This window comes from Typopeltis vanoorti, chromosome 23 (genome assembly GCF_054136105.1).
Source record: "Typopeltis vanoorti isolate ZY-2024b chromosome 23, IOZ_Tvanoo_1.0, whole genome shotgun sequence".
NCBI lineage: Eukaryota > Metazoa > Arthropoda > Arachnida > Uropygi > Thelyphonidae > Typopeltis > Typopeltis vanoorti.
The window spans coordinates 39638966-39656956 of record NC_143571.1 but is presented as its reverse complement, the minus strand read 5'-3'; the positions used below and the strand labels follow the sequence as shown (position 1 = coordinate 39656956).

At 38.0% G+C, this 17991-nt stretch overlaps 1 protein-coding gene across 5 annotated transcripts in view; it reads left to right on the top strand.

Moving 5' to 3' along the window:
- Window positions 1–17991, top strand: part of LOC150093791 (pyruvate dehydrogenase (acetyl-transferring) kinase, mitochondrial-like) — a 280509-nt gene that overhangs the window by 114842 nt on the left and 147676 nt on the right. For all 5 annotated transcript variants that reach the window (XM_090413176.1, XM_090413173.1, XM_090413178.1 and 2 more), the window contains exon 5: window positions 5478–5564. In XM_090413176.1, the coding sequence (XP_090269302.1) occupies window positions 5478–5564 (87 nt within the window). The remainder of the gene's footprint in view (window positions 1–5477; window positions 5565–17991) is intronic.

The following is a 17991-nucleotide window of genomic DNA, read 5'->3' as shown; positions in this document are numbered from 1 at the left end:
CAGACATGTATACTGCTATGCATTAAGGGAAGGGCCACTACCTAGACCAGTTTCGACCTTTATTGAGATCTCATCAGTGGGAGCCAGACCCAGAGGTGGTGATACTAAGATGGAAGTAATGGACCTGTCATTATTTACCTATACGAGTTGCCAAAGGCTGTCACACCCTATTATTAAAATTCTCTGGATTAGCGATAAATTTATGGAAGTTTTTTCATACCATAAGTTGCCGCAGTCTTGAAAGTACTTCAGGTGGAAACTTTGTTTCCTTGGATAAAGGATAAAACCCAATATATAATTAGTAGCATAGCCAAGTAAAAAAACTTCCATAAACTTATCATCTCTAATCCAGAGAATTTTAATAATAGGGTGTGATACCCTTTGGCAACTCGTATAGGTAAATATGACTTTTCCATTACTTCCACCTTAGTATCACCACCTCTGGGTCTGGCACCCACTGATGAGCCCTCAATAAATGTTGAAACCGGTCTGGGTAGTGGCCCTTCCCTTAATGCATAGCAGTATACATGTCTGCAAAGAAATGTGCTTTGCATTATGGGAGACGCTAAGGCAAGTGATGAGAACTTATACCACCTTTACCACAAGTTGCCCCAGTCCTGAAAGTACTTCAGGTGCAAACTTTGTTCGCTTATACTTGGGTAAAGATAAAACCCAATACATAATTAGTATCATCTGATTAGAAAAGCCAAAAACTAAATGTGAGCTAGCATAAGGTTTTTGTAAATCGTGTTAGGAGAAGTTTGGTAAATTTGAGAGTATTTGGGAATTTGGCTGGTTTGAGAGTACAGAGGAGGAATTTTATATTTTTTAATTGATATGAGGGGACAGTAAATAGGGTATTTTTTTTATTTATTTTTATTGTACATTGGGTAGTTCTTATTGCTAGTGATTTAGAAAACATGATATGGATTTCTTTTCTTCAAATTTGATAACGATAACCTGATTTCAGGAATATGTTTGGATTGTATCGCATGCAAGGACATTTCAATAGTGGTATTTTTGTTGTTTCTGGTATATTTTTGTTTGTGTTTTCTCTTTGTGGTAGAAAGTAGATAGTCAGGTATGGAAAATGGGAGTATTACAATCATGATAGTATTTAGTTAAGCTAAACTTAACAGAATGAATGATGAAACTGATATATTAGGTGTTGCATAAGTCAAGTCATTACAAAGGGTTTGCTCCATCGTCATCAATAGCTTAGCTTTTTCTTCCCTACTTTAAACATTTTAGGAGCATCATGATTTTTTCAGAAAATGTAATCTAAATATACCACTGTATATACATCTCCCTTGTAAAATGCATTTTTCACCTTGTAATAATAAGTAAGCATATTGCTAATACACAATTTCCCTTTAGCAGACTCATGCTATCCATCAAAGAGAATGCTGTTTCTCAACTCAGCTCTGAATCTTGTCCTCAATAACCTCTCCAACTCCAATCTCTTTAACGACTTCAGGCACATATATAATTGGCATATAATTCATAGTCTTAGTTTATTACCTCATTACACAGTTTTGTCCTCTTTCCACTTTTTTTTTTTTTTTAAAGCTTTGTCCATCGTAAGACTCATTAAAAAGAAAGTGCATCAGACCTATTGTAACCTCCTGGGACATCTGCTCCAAACACTTAGTTATGTATCATGTTTCCTTAATTCGTCATATAAGTCATGCTCACTCACCATCAGTTCTTTCCCGCTGTACTTTGTGAATTGCTAATTCACGCAAGTCGGGAATCAGTTTAAGATAAGGTTTGAATGAGCATTGTGTGCAATAGTGTGTATCTCCCACGATCATTATCCAACCTCCATGGAGTCAGAGAATCATCATGGGAGGTACACACTAATGCACACAATGCTCATCCAAATCTTATCTTAAACTGATTCCTTGTGTCTACGTTCACAATGCACTCAGGGCAATCCATTTCAATATATATTCTCCATGCAAAGAACATCTTTTCATTCTTCTGCTCACATCCTCTTTATACAGTTTCCAGTGATGGCCTCTTCTTCTATCCCCCCCTTCCTCTCATTCTGTAAAAAATCTATTCCATGTCAACCTGATAACAATCGCTGACTAGTCTATATGTCTCAATCATATCCCCTCCCCCCTTTTCTCCTATTCATGAAGCTTTGCAACTTACATTCTCTCAATCTGTCCTTGTACTCCACATTCCAAAGACCACTGACCACCTTGGTGAAGCTTCTCTGGACAATTTCCAATATATTCTCGTCATCATAAAAACCTGGAGACCAAATCTATGCATAATAATCTATATGAAGCTTGATCAAGGCCTTATACAATAGCATCATAACCTCTGTATTTCTGCATGTCAGGGTTTTCTGCATCATTGACATTATCTGATGTGACATCTTCACAACTTGTGCTATGTGATCCCTGAATTTCAGGTCCTTACCCACCATCACTCATAGATCTCTCATCTCCTCTACTTCCTTTAAAGTTTCCCCACCAAGTGTGTACTTTGCATTCCATCATTGCTTACCAAATCTCAAAACGATATAGTATGCTTTGATACAATAAATTAAAGATACCAAAAATTATATACTTGGTTTAATCCTTTATCCAAGTATAAGCAAACAAAGTTTGCGCCTGAAGTATTTTCAGGACTGGGGCAACTCATGGTAAAGGTGACATGAGCATAGCATTATACATGTCTGCAAAGAGATGTGCTTTGCATTATGGGATACTAAGGCAAGTGATGTGAAGTCATACCATTTTTACCACGAGTTGCCCCAGTCCTGAAAATACTTCAGGCGCCAAACTTAGTTTGCTTACACTTGGATACAGGATTAAACCAAGTATATAATTTCTTGGTATCTTTAATTTATAGTGTAACCAAGTAGAAAAACTTTCAACGACTACACTTTGCAACATTGAATTGACAATTCCACTTACCTACCCATTCGTGCAGTTTATTTGAGTTCTCCTGTAAGGCCATACATCTGCTTTATTCTGCATTGCTCTCCACAATTTTGCATCATCTGCAAAATTGTGGAGAGCATATCACTAATTAAATCCATCCCAGTATCATTAACATAGAAATTGAATAACAACAGTCCCAAAACATCCCTGCAGTACATCACCAGTGACTTTCCTATTTCAGGATACTACACCCCCCATATACAACTGATCCAACACAGATGTCTATTATCCAATCCAATCAGTTTCAATTTATTTAGCAGTTTGTTGTGTGCCAGTCTATCGAAAGATTTTGCAAAATTCAGGTCCACCGCTGTATATGCATCTCCCCTGTCAAAGGTATTTGTCACCTTGTTATAGTACATAAGTAAGTTAGTAAAATATGATCTCCCTTTAACAAACCCATGCTGATAACCACAGAGAATACTGCTGTTATCAACCCATTTCTGTATCCTACTTCTCACCAATCTCTCCAGTCTTCACCACAACTCCAGATATACAGATTGGCCTATAATTTGAAGCTACATCCATATCACTGCCTTAATGCAGGGGAATAATTTTACCCTCCTTTCACTCCCTTGCAACGTGTGCTGTTCCAAGACTGTTATTAAACAGGCATGCCAATGCTATTGCAAATTCTCTGGAACATTCCCTTCAGATGTCATCAAATCCTATTACCTTATTTTCATCAAGGTTGTTTATTTCCTCAAATACCTCCTGCTCACTCACACTTAAGCCATCCAATCGTATGTCCTCATGATTCCACCCTGATCAGAATGAAACACTATTATAAATTGATCACTGAATACCTCAACAATGTCTTCTGCAGCAGTTACCATTCTACCACTTTCATCCATTAACTTCATCTTACCATGATCATTCTTCCTTCTACTCATCACATATCTCAAATACTCTCTAGGGTTTTCTTTGCCTGATTTGCCAATTTTTGCTCATATTGCACTTTTGTTTTCCTTATTAACTGAGTCACTCTCCTGGCTTGTTCTTTATACTCTTCATGTAACAACTGATTACTGATTATTACTATTATTCATCTTGTACTTCCCCCAAAGTGCCTTTTTCTTCCAGATTTCATGTTTAAGCTTCTCATTCATCCATTTTACACCTACGTTATTCAGTCTTTTGGCCTTTGGAATACATTCACAAATTGAAGCTGTTATGTATTTCTTTGTCAGTTCCCATGCAGCATTTATTTCCTTACTGCTCAACTCCTCATTCCATGCTATAGTTTGAAGCTGTATTCTTAGCTTGTCATAATCACCAGCTTTATAATTCCACATATATCCTTTCCTCGCAAAAGTCTGCATATGGCTAGCCACAACACAGGTGATCACTTCATGTTCACTCTCACCAACTAGAAGAAAGTGAAACCCCACTCACAATTACATCCTCTGATGAAATGATCACATCTAAAACTCTTGATCCTCATGTGCCCTCCTTTACATGTGGACTGAGATAGTTATTATTATTATTATTATACACCTCCAGGGAGTCCAAAGACTCATCGAGGGAGAGTGTGCCAACAGCATTGAACGATTGGACCCCTTCTAACTACTAACCGCGCTCAAACTTACTTAACTGAGCCATTAGTAGCAGAGGCTCTACCAATCGACCATTTACCTTATTACCAAATGCTATTTCTTCATTCCAATGTATACCACCATAATTAAAATCACCCATAATGATTACCCTTCCTTTGATCACTAATTCAAGTTGTTTATACATTTATTCATCACCACCGTCCACATTTCCAGGCTTATGGCAACATCCAGCTAAATATGTCATCCTGTCAATCTTCACATTACACTACACTGCCTCATAACCATTGTCCTGATTTCCCTCTTTCACGTCTACCTTATGTGGACATAATTTCCCTGCCATATCATCAGCAGCACTCCTCCCCCACACACCACTTTTCTTGTCCTTCTATCCTCGCGAAAAATACTGTATCTTTCCATTTCTATTCCTGCTAGGATATCATTTTCATTTAATCATGTTTCACTTATTTATTCCAATGATTTGAGACAAATAATCTCAATCAGTGAAACCGTTTCATCTGCCTTATTTCTTATACTTTTAGGATTTGTAAATAAACACAGTGACTCATTTTTGGGTCTATAACCAGTCATATCCAAGTCACTTGTTGGTTGTGATTTCTCCACCACAGGTCTATAACCAGTCCTATCCAGTCATATCCTCCCACCTTCTGTATTCCTTAAAGAGTACTACAACCTCTATCTGCTCAAGAAGCACATCATTAGATTTTTACTTATTTCTTAACCTTTTATCCATATATAATGTGCTGTAGGTTTTGCATCTTGTTGTGTGTAGAATTGATTTAAAAAAAAAAAAATTAAATTACTGAGGGTAGGAGATGCTCATATCATCCTGTTAGTGAACAGTTTTATGTTAGACATAAGTGTAGAATGCTGAAATTATTTTGCATCTAGGTTGTAACCATTCCTATAAATAAATTTTAATTTTTTCTGTTTGTTTTTATAGCCTCTCTCTTTGGAACCAATTTGAGTGGCCACCCTCGTCATATAGGTTGTATTGATCCTAAGTGTAAAATACTGGCTGTTGCCCAAGGTAATTTTATTATTATTATTATTATTATTTCACTGTATGTGAAAAAAACCTTCATAAGTGTAACTGTTCTTTTTTAAATGTGCATAATTAACTCACCTAAATAGGATGTTTGTAGTCAGATAACTGAGTGTATTTTTAATAACAGGAGAAAAACATAGTTAAAATTTGCATAGTCCAGTGTTGTATTAAAAGCAGAATATATGTGTATGAAATGTTTATTAATGAAAAAAATTTAAAAGCTAAGTGAATAGGTTTATTGCTTAAGAAACAGATGATCGGGATTTATTATATAGTTGAATCTCGCTATAGAAAATCTGTAAGGAACACAGAAACAATTTGTTATAGTAAATAGTTTGCCATAGTGAATTTTTTTAGTTGCCCCTGTGGGGCTTTGGTCAGGACATTTTAGTACCTTTGGTCAGGACATATTGTGCACCTTAGTTCATTTCACATATAGAACTTGTACACTGTCCTTTAATACATGCTAAGGTGCTGGTTTATTATTTTCTTGGAGTATCTCTGTGGACTTTTCCTTGAACTCATTCACTGACAGTACGCTCACAACAGACGCTAATATTCCAACTATTTATTGCTCTTCAAGCAAAAAACTCTAGTCCTGTTTTGCTTACTTACTAAACTCATAATCAATTGCCTGGGGTGATTAACACTGAAGAAATGTTTCAGTTCCTTGAAACATTTCTTCTGTGTTAATCCTATAAAACTCCTTTAATAACTTAGGTTTCTAATAACTTTGCAACACACCACCCTTTAGTCTGTCCTCATATGGATAGATTATGCATTATATTTCAGATATGGCCTATTTTATCTCTGCTTGCTAGTGTTTTGTTTGGCATCCAGAGAATCTCATCTCATGAACTATTTTGGCTACTTTGCAACATACTCTGAAATTCAATTCCCTGTTCACAATCATCTCAGAGATCCTTAGGTTTTATCCATCAATATAGTCATTGATGGATAAAGTAGTCATCATCATCAAGACCCATGGATTCACTTCCTATTGGTGTCTTATCCATTTTCAGTATTTTTCTGCCATATGCTTCTGTCCATTGCCAGGTGACTCAACTCTTTTACCATCACTGCTTTATATCATATACCCACTCTCATCTGGGCTACTCTCTTCTGTTTCCATCAAACATCAAGCTTTTGATCTTTCTGTTATCATTCATCCTGAAAATATATCCAGAGCATATAAATTTTCTTCAAATTGTTTTCTGCATTAGATTCTCTTTCCTAATTTTCTGTAGAATTTATTCTATTTTGCATAATCAAATTTGTAGAACCTTTCTATTTAGAATGTTCTTTCAGATACCAGTATTCACCTCACAGAAGGCTTTGTTTAATATCCATGCCTCACATCCATAGAGTAGTGGAGATATGCAATTTGCATATTTCCATTACTCTCAGCTTTGTGTCAAGGGCTGCTGCTTTACTTTTCCATATTTTATCTATTGCTTATGGGTTTACTTTCACTTTTTTATCCAAGATCTTACTTTTTTTCATGGTCTAAACTGTGTAACATGCTACTCCCTAGGTACATAAGCTCCTAACCTCTTTCAACACATCTCATTGTCTGTGTCATTGTTTTAGTTTTTTCAGTGTTCATTATCAACTTGTATCTCTTTCCTTCTTTACCTTAGTTTCAGCACTGTACTAGATTTTCTTTATCTCCTTCAATATAGTAATTTTTCCTTCCCAAAGTGCACTTTTGATACATTTTACTTGGATTCGTTAAACTGCAGTTGGTATACTTTGCCTTGATATTTTAATACTTTGATGCATTAAACTGCAATTGTTATCCTTGCCCATACCAATCATCCTGAAGAATCACTCTTCACCTTCACTGACTGCTGTTCTATCCAGTTTTGTGTCATAAGCCTCAGCAAACATCTCGATATTTCCTCATAATCTTCTATATCATCTTATGGAAATATCAGTGGCCCAGTGATATTAACAGCACATTGTTAATCACTCACCTTTTCCTGGATTCATCTCCTCTATATACTACTGGAAATATGACTTCTGCATTACTTCAACCTTGGTATCACTTCTGGGTCAAGCTTGCATTGATGAGACCTCAATAAAGGTCAAAACCATCTAGATAGTGGCCCATCCCATAATGCATAACATTATGCATGTCCGTAAGGATATGTGCATTGCATTATGGGATACTAAGGCAGTTGATATGAAGTCATTAACCTCTATATGTAAGTAGCCCAGTCCCATGAAGTGACTTTATGCTGAAAACTTTGTTTGCTTATAATCCTTGTAGAGAGCAAGGATTATGAATGATATGCTGGCTGAAATGTGTGAGGAGATGGGAGTACAGTTTGTTAATGTGTGGAATGAGTTTGAGGGACGAAGTGAGCTGTATGGGAGCGATGGACTGCATTTGAGTGGTTATGGTGTGAGTTGCTTGGAGAGACTGTTGCTGGAAGGTAGAGAAGTGAATAGAGAGAATGAATCAGATCGAGAGGGGGAGTGATGTGGAAGAGCAGGAGAGTAAGACAGGAGAGATTGAAGAGGTGGATATGAATGGGGAAGTGAGTGGTATGAGTATAGAGAATGAGAGAATGGGTGTGCAAGAGGAGCAGGGAAACGGGGGAGGCTCAGGGTGGACAGGGGTACACAGCGTGAGAAAGGTGGATGCTCCAAGAGGCGGTGAGAGCATGTGTAGGCAGGAAAGGAATGGGATGACCAGGGATCAAGAGGAAACAGTTGGAGTTGAAAAGGGTTCTAAAATGAAGAAGCAGAAAGGGAAATGGCACCAGTCTAGCATGGAGAGATCACATCGAGTGAGTGGTATCAGTGGAACTAGCTGTATGTGCAGAAATGAGCTGGTGTGTTTTTATACAAATGCTAGAAGTATAAGAAACAAGGCAGATGAAATTGTTGCACTAATTGCATCTATTCACCCAAAGATTGTCAGAATAAGTGAGACATGGTTAGAAGAGGATGACATCGTGACAGGAACAGAGATGGAAGGATATGATGTGTTTCGTGAGGATAGAAGGGGATAATAAGGGAGGTGGAGTGCTATTGATGATAGAGAAAGAGTTATGTCCATACAAAGTAGAGATGCAAGAAGGAAATAGTGTTAGTGGTTTTGAGGCAGTATGGTGTGAGATAGAGGTGAATGGAATCAAATACTTAGTGGGATGTTGTTATAGACCAGGTAATGTGGATGGTGGTGATAGTGAAATGTATAGTCAAATTAGCCAAGCAAATAAGAAAAGAGTGATCATTATGGGTGATTTTAATTATGGCAATATAGACTGAAATGATGAAATAGCAATTGGAAGTAAAGAAAATGAGTTTCTTGAGTTTTTGAGGGATAACTACCTCAGACAGTATGTAACAGAGGGCACATGAGGATTAAGGGTCTTCGATTTGGTCATCTCATCAGAGGATGTAATTATAAATGAGGTGTCAAATCATCCACCAATTGTTAAGAGTGACCATGAGGTGATTACCTGGGTGGTTGCCAGCAGTGCAAGGACCCCTGTGAGAAAAGGGTATATATGGAACTACAAGGGGGGGGGGTGATTATGAAGAGCTCAGGAGACAGCTTGCGGGTATAGCATGGAATGAGGAGTTAGCTGGAAAAGAGATTGATGCAGCTTGGGAGATTTTCAAAAACTATCTAGTAAATGCAATGTCTAAATGTATTCCAAGGGTGAGAAGGTTAAATAAGGTATGTATGAGATGGATCAGTAAAGAGATTAAGCATGTGATACAGAGAAAAAGGGCATTGTGGAGGCAGCATAGGAGAAGTGGAAATAACCAATTTCATGAGGTCTATAAAGACCAGGCAAGGAGGGGTGACTTGATTGGTGAGAGTTGCTAAAGAGAGGTATGAACAGCAGTTAGCTAATGAAACCAAAAAAATCCTAGGGAGTTCTTTCGATATGTAGCCAGCAAAAGAAAGAATGATTATGGAAGGATGACATTGATTGGAGGAAATGGTATAAAGACAGCTGTTGCAGATTGTGTGGTGGAGATACTTAATGAGCAGTTCATAAAGATCTTTCAATCTTGTAAATGTGACTTCATGGAGAGATTAAGAGCAGTTTACGATGAGGAGGAGAGACTGACTGTAAGTGAGCAAGAGGTGTTTGGGGAGTTGAGGAAACTAGATGTAAATAAGGCTGTGAGAGTTGATAATATATCACCGCATATTCTGAAGGAATGTGGCAGGGAGTTGATGCCTGCCTTGACATATTTTTTTAATACAAGTCTTGCAGTTGGTCAAGTTCCTAAGGAGTGGAAGGAGGGCAAGATTGTGCCACTTCATAAAGGAGGTGATCGAACCCAAGCATCAAACTATAGACCTATCTGTGTGTCAGGTGTTGTGGTTAAGTTGTTGGAGAAGCTTGTGAGAACTAGGATCCAGAGTTGGGTTGACAACAATGGTATAATCTTTGATGGACAGCATGGATTTGCTAAAGGGAGGTCATGTTTTAGTAATCTACTTACTTATTACAATAAGGTGACTACTTCCTTGGACAGAGGAGAAGGATACACAGTAATATACTTGGATTTCATAAAGGCTTTTGATAGAGTACCTCATGATAAGTTGACAGTCAAACTTGAGCAGATGGGGTTGGATATTAGATTAGTGCATTGGATTGGAGACTGGCTATCTGATAGATATCAATAAGTTGTGTATGGGGATGCGATATCCAGGAAAAGGAAAGTCACTAGTGGAGTGCCTCAGGGGTCTGTTTTATGACCATTACTGTTTAACTTGTATATTAATGATATTGGCGAAAATTTGGATGGAGGTATTCAGTTGTTTGCAGATGATGCAAAGTAAGGACGAACCATGAAGATGTTGTGGCCTTACAAGAAGATTTGAATAAATTGGTGATTGGTCACGGAAATGAGGATGTGAGTTCAATGTTGCAAAATGTAAGGTTTTAAAATTTGGAAAACAAAGATGGGATGCAGAATTTATGCTTGGTGAGAATATATTGTTGGAGGTAGAGGAAATAAGAGATCTGGGATGATAGTGGATAAGGATCTAAAATTTAGGGGACACATCGCCAAAATCGTGAAGACAACACAAAGGCTTCTGGGAATGATGCGGAGGACACTGACGTGTAGAAGTAGGGAGATTCTTGTTCTGTTGTATAAGGCTTTGATTAGGCCACACATGGACTATTGTGCCCAGATTTGGTCACCGGATTTTCAGAAGGATGATGAGATGTTGGAAAGGGTCCAAAGGTGACTGACTAAGGTAGTTTCTGACCTCTGGAATGTTGAGTATGAGAAAAGATTGAAAAGATGTAATTTGCAGAGTCTGGTGGACAGGAGGAAGAGGGGAGATATGATAGAGACCTACAAGTTGGTAAGGGGTTGTTATAGGATCAATGGTGGAGAAGTTCTACAGAGAATAGTGGGAGATCAGGGATAATCCCTGGAAACTGTATAAAGGGGGTGTGAGTAGGGGAGTGAGAGGCAGGTTTTTTTCATGCAGAGTTGTGAATGATTGGAATGCCTTACCTGAGAGTGTGGTGTCTACAAGGAGTTTGAGTGTGTTTAAGACACGGTATTATGAGATGTGTGTATGATAAAAGGACCTCCCAGATGAGTCTTTGACTCCATGAGGTCTTGGGGTAATAATAATAATAATAATAATTGGATAAAGGATGAAACCAAGAATATAACTTATTGGCATCTTTAATTTATAGTATAATCAAGTGGAAAATCTTTCAACATCTGTCTGTAATCCAGGTTATTTTAGTAATAAAGAGTGACACCTTTTGACCTTGTGTATGGAAATATGGCTTCTGCATTACTTCAACCTAGGTATCACTTCTGGGTCTGGCTCCCACTGATGAGGACCTCAGTAAAGGTTGAAACCAGTCTGGGTTAGTGGCCCATCCCATAATGCATAGTATTATACTCGTACATGTCTGTAAGGGTATGTGCATTGCATTGTGGGGTACTAAGGCAATTGATATGAAGTCATTAGTCTCTATATACCAGTATCCCAGTCTCATGAAGTGACTTTATGCTGTAGACTTATTTGCTTACAGTTGGATAAAGGATGAAACCAAGAATATAACTTCTTGACATCTTTAATTCTATGTACTACTCTTTGATGACTATCCACCAGTAACCATCCTCCTGTCTGTATCAGCTTCATATCTGTTTAAGTTTGCTCCACTTTATGTAACAGATCTATGTTGTATACCGTCAGATGTCTTTACAAAGACCAGTATCAAAGTGGCCAAGTGTCACTTTATTTTACAGTGAGCAAATTACTGAGGCAAGACCTATCCTTCACAAAACTGTGCTGCTTTCTAAAATTATCAGACTCCTATCCACGTAATTCTGAATTTTGCTATTGACTAACTTCTCCAGTACCTTAACCATTACTCCTGATATACTGATTTTTGTTCTTCTATCATAGTCTCTTTTATACAACCAAACTGTTTTGTACTCTTTCCATTCCCTTGAGCTTTACAAGAGTCAAAACATAAATTCTCTAATTAGAGGCATCACTAATTATCCTGAACTTTCTTTTAATATACCAGTTAATATTCCATCCAATCCCACAGCAGTAGAGTGCTTTCTTACTTGATTATAAATTAAATTAAACTTGCTAAGAACTTATCTTCTTTTTTAATCCTTTATCCAAGTGTAAACATTTGTGCATGAAGTAACTTCATAACTAGGCTTCTTGTATATAGAGGCTGATAATCTCACGTCAACTGCTTTAATATCCCATAGTGCAAAGCACACACACATTCTTTCAGACATGTGTAATTCTATGTATTATGGGAAAGGCTTACTACCCAGACTGGTTTTGACTTTTATTATTATTATTATTATTATTATTATTATTATTATTATGGGCGACTCCAGGGAGTCCTTAGACTCATCGAGGGAGGCCCTAAACATCATGTCCACACAACTATACGACATTCTCACAGAATCTATCATACCTTGCCTTGAACTCGCTCACCGTCATAGCACCCACAACAGACTCTGGCAGCTTATTCCACTCATTTACCACTCTAAAAGTAAAGAACCCAGCTCTAACACCCTTGCTAACCACTCTCTTGCCCAGCTTCCATAGGTGTCCCCTAGTTCTCCCACCACCATTCCTGATCTCAAAAATATCCTCTGAATTAATCCTATTAATTCAGAGGATTAACTTTAGCAATTTGAATGTCTCAATCATATCTCCCCTTTTCTGCCTATCAACTAATTTCTGCAACCCACAAATCTTCAACCTATTCTCATAAGGTTCATTCCATAGACCTGCTAATATCTTGGTCACTCGCCTCTGGATCCTCCCCATCAAGAAGAAACCTAGGTGACCAAATCTGGGCACAGTAGTCGAGATGAAGTTTATTTAAAGGCTCGGTACAGAGATACAATAACTTGCTTGTCTCTGCTCGTCAGAGTATTTTTCAACAACCAAGTGAGTTGATGAGCTGATTTAGCCACTTTTGCAATGTGCCCCCCTAAACTTCATCTCCCTATCCACCAACACTCCCAAGTCCCTGGCCTTATCAATCTCCTGGAGTACAGTTCCACCAATGTGGTATACTGCTGCTAATCTTTTCACCCCAAAATGCATAACCTTACATTTTGTCACATTAAGTTGACATCCATTCTCCTTACCCTAAAACTCCGATCTATCCAAGTCATCCTGCAAGATTTTGACATCTTCTGCATTCACTATTGCCCTACCCAACTTTGCATCATCAGCGAACAAATGAATTGTTCCTCTTAGATCCTTCCCTATATCGTTAATGAACAAATTAAACAGCAGTGGTCCAAGAACAGAACCCTGCAGCACACCACTAGTCACAGGCCGTCTTTTGGACTCTACTCCTGAATAAACTACTCTTTGATATCTCTCCATCAACCACCCACCTATCCATCTCACCAACCCTATATCCATTTCCATATGTTGTAGTTTACGGATTAGAATTCCATGTGGTATCCTGTCAAATGCCTTAGCCAGATCCAGCAGTATCACTGTAAACCCATTACCCTTATCCAGTTCAGCCGTCAATGTGTTATAAAGTACCTCATTTTCATCAATCCATTCCTGTAATTTTCCCTTGACTACTTTCTCCAAGACCTTGACAACGACTCCTGATATGCTGATCGGTCGGTAATTTGCAACAGTAGTCTTCGATCCTCCTTTATGCAGTGGAACTATTTTCCCCTCTTTACACACCTTCGGGATTAAACCAGACCCGAGACTCAGATTAAACAACATGGTCCAGGGCACTGATAATTCTTTAGCCGCTGCACGTAAGACTCATGCCAGTATACCATCCAATCCCACAGATGTATTCACATTAAGGTTCTGTAATAGACTATTCACCTCCACTTCATTTATCACAATTCCTGTATAAACTAATGGTTCCTTCATTTTTTCAGTGTCACAATCTGGATGATATACGCTTGCAAAGTGCTCGCTCAGTAATTCAGTAATTCCACTATATCGATTGATTCAGTGACCTCCTTACCATCGTCATTCCTTAAAATCATTTTGCCGTGTACGGTTTTTTTTTTGCTTGCAGCATATTGAAAGAACTGTATGGGATTCTCTTTAGCTTGCATAGCTAGTTTCCTTTCATAATCTGCTTTTGCTTTTCTTACCACACTCGTTACCCTTCTGGCCTACACTTTATACCGTTTGTGTGCTTGCAGGTCACCTCTTTCTTTAGATTCCCTCCACAGTTTTTTTTTTTTTTTTTTTTTTTTTTTTGCAGCTCAAGCTTAATGCTGTTATTCATCCATTTAAAACCTACTTGTTTTACTATTCGGACCCTAGGTATGCAATCAGCCATAACCTCCTTTAAGTGCTCCTTCACCACTTCCCATGCCCTATCGAAATGCAGCCCTTGCAGTTTTACATGCCATGGCACTGATCCTAGCAATCTCCTAAGCTTGTCATACTTGCTAGCACGGTAATTCCACATATACCCTGTCTTAATCGAAAATTCCACACCTTTAGCCACCTACCAGGTCAAGACCTTATGATCACTCTCACCAATAGGTGGCAACATGGTCATATTCATTACAGTCACATTTTCAGATGCGATTACCAGGTTAAGCACTCTCACACCCTAGTATTTTCAATTACATGCTGTCTCAGATAGTTATCCCATAATAATTGAATAAGATCCATTTCTTTCCTCACATGTGTCCTCTTCTCCTTCCAATCAATGTTACCATAGTTGAAATCCCCCATAATAATTACCCTCCTTCCACTCATTTCATCAATTTGTTTATGCATACTATCTCTACCATCTATTCCATCACCTGTTCTGTAGCAGCACCCAACTGTATATTTTGTTCTGCCAGTCTCAATCTCACACCAAATGGCCTCAAATGAGCTCTTTTCACTATCCTGCGATACAACTTCAATTCTCCTTGGCTGCAGTTCATCAGCTATCATCAATAACACACTCCTCCACCCATTTCATTCTCTCTGTCCCTCCTAAACACACTGTAACCTACACAGTCTATCCCACTAACTATATCATCTTCTGTCAGCCATGTTTCACTAATGCCAATAACCTGTGACCAGGAAGAGCCAATCAACGCCAGAAATTCTTCCTTCTTGTTCCTAATACTCCTAGCATTAGTATACATGAAATGCAGAGGTCCCTTTGTCCCAACCCTATCTTGATGCGTTATTCTAACTATCCCATTTTGATTTCTTCTCCTTAGTACTGGCTTGAGTACATTATATACATTCTTACACTCAACTGTCTCACTGATGTCCGCATATCCACTTCCCCCCCCCCTTCCTTGGTAGTTCTAGTTTCCCTGGTTCTGCACATCCATTTTCACTTCATTCAGCAACACTTTTTCCAGTCTCCGCACACCAAATCCATTCAAATGCAGACCATCCTTCTTGTATAAATCCTTTCGCCTATCAAACTCATTCCACACATCCATGAATTCCACACCACATAACCTGCACATAAAGTCATTTGCGATTATGGCCCTCCTTCTAAACTTTTCTCTGTCGTACCGTCACAACAGACTCACCATACTAACTCTGTCACGCTTTTGTTTTGCTACCTTTAACAATACTTTCAAGTCCTCTCTCATAAAAAATTTATCTCCTTTCGATTCATTCGTACCCGCCACAACTATCAATTCTTTCACCCTCTGTTTTTGCACTCTAATACTCTCACTTACATCCTTAAATTTCGCACCCAGTAAGTACGATTTAGTTAAACTCCCATCTAGCACTCCTCTTAATAATGAGTCACCATACAACACTCTTTTCTTCATTTCAGAAACTCTCCCACTCTTATGCTTATTTTTCCTTTCAAACACTTGTTTATTTCTGTTAGCCAAGGCACTCTGGAAAGAGTTTTGCAGGTGCTCTAACTGCTGCTGCGCACTTTGTATCACTGCGCGCAACCTTGCGATCTCACTCCCTACAAATAATTCCTCATTTTTTTCATCATTTAAACCATTTTCTCTCTCTGTATAGTTGCTTTCACTCTGTCTTTGATCACCGCTCTCATTGCCATCTTGTACAACATCGCAATTCCCTATCAAGCCACTATTTTCACTCACATACTGGCTTTCTTCAACCATAATTATCTCACGACCTGACACATACTTCAATTCCTCACTTTGCTTACACTTTCTGCACATGCTCCCACCACTATTACTTTCTACCCAAACTCCAGCCTCCTTCGGGAATACATCCCTCACACATCACATTCAACATACTCCCTCACATTACAGTTTTTGAGCAAAGGCGTCGTATTTTTGGACACCATTATCTTACGTTGCATTGGCGCCATGTGCTATTCTATGAAACGTATCATTAAAATACTAAATTAAATAAAACGGAATTCACGCCAAAATCACACAGACACAACAAGCTACCAAAAATAGACAATATTACGTTATGATTTAAACCAATATTCCAATTTTCACTCAAAATTATACTTACCTGAAAATACTACACACCCAATCTCATCAGGATGAAATCCAAGGATAAAAGCCTTTATTAAGGCTTTCATTGGTTCATGGCACACACATCATAGACCTCCATGGTCTCAACAGCTAAGGTAAGTCGTACTGTTGTCATTATCATGTTATATACTTTTACAACTTTAAGCTCCATCTCCGGGCTTTTTATCCCACTTCCTTAGTATATACAAAAAAAGAATGAGGAAAAAACCCTCAATTCTTAAGTACTAAGCAGATACAAAACCTGAAGAAACAAATGTAGTTTGATGTGAGTCAAACTACATTTCTTTCAGAGAATAGGTGGTCAACACAGAGCCATTAAAAGTGATCATCCCTTAGCAGGCTTTTCTCAAAATGTATGAATTTGATAACAGAGACAAAAATTTGTTTAGCCACACTTTTATAAATGCTTTATATTATTTATTTTGATAAATTATTATTATTATTACTATTTAGTAACCTCCATTATTACTATTTAGTAACCTCCATGGAGTCAACAGACTTACCATGGGAGGCCCACTCAACCAGCAAGATATCTATAATAATGAACCTTTAAAGTCATTTACACTACATGTACTTACAACGCACTCAGGCAGCGCATTCCATGTGGATTATACTTCTCACACCATTCTTCATCACATCTTTATACAACTTCCAGGGATGACCTCTCATTCTTCCCATCTTAACATTCACTATTTTTATTATTTCTTCTGTATTAATCTGATAGAATCCCTTAACTAACTTGATGGTCTCTATCATATGTCCTCTTTTCCTCCTATCCACCAATCTCTGTAATCCACATTCCCTCAAATGCTTTTCATAACCAACACTCCAGAGTCCTGATATTACTTTGGTTATTTGTCTATAGACTTTCTTTAATGTTTCCACATCACAATGAAAACTAGGTGACCAAATCAGATGATGCAAAATTGGGATGAACTATGAAGAATAGATAGAAATGGCATGGAAATGGGGGATGTAAGTTCAATGTTGCAAAATGCAAAGTTTTAAAATTTGAGAAACAAAGATGGGGAATTTATGCTTGATGGGGATAGGATCCCTTAACTTGGTCAAGGACACTTGGACAAAAGGACCTCCTAGATGAGTCTTTGATTCCATGGGATCTTGTGATAATAATAATAATAAATCTGAGCACAATAGTTCATATGTGGTCTGACCAGTGCCTTATATAAAGGCACCACCACTCCTTATCCCTACATGCCAGTGTACTTTTTATCATAGCAGCAATACGATGTGCAGGCTTTGCAACATGTGTGATGTGCCCCCAGAATTTCAGTCCATTGCCTTCATCACTCCAAGATCTTAAATCTCATCCACTTCCTGAAGTACAGCTTCACTAATACAGTACGTAGCCTTATACCACTGTATTCCAAGTGTAACACCTTGCATTTATTAATATTATAATTGCAAT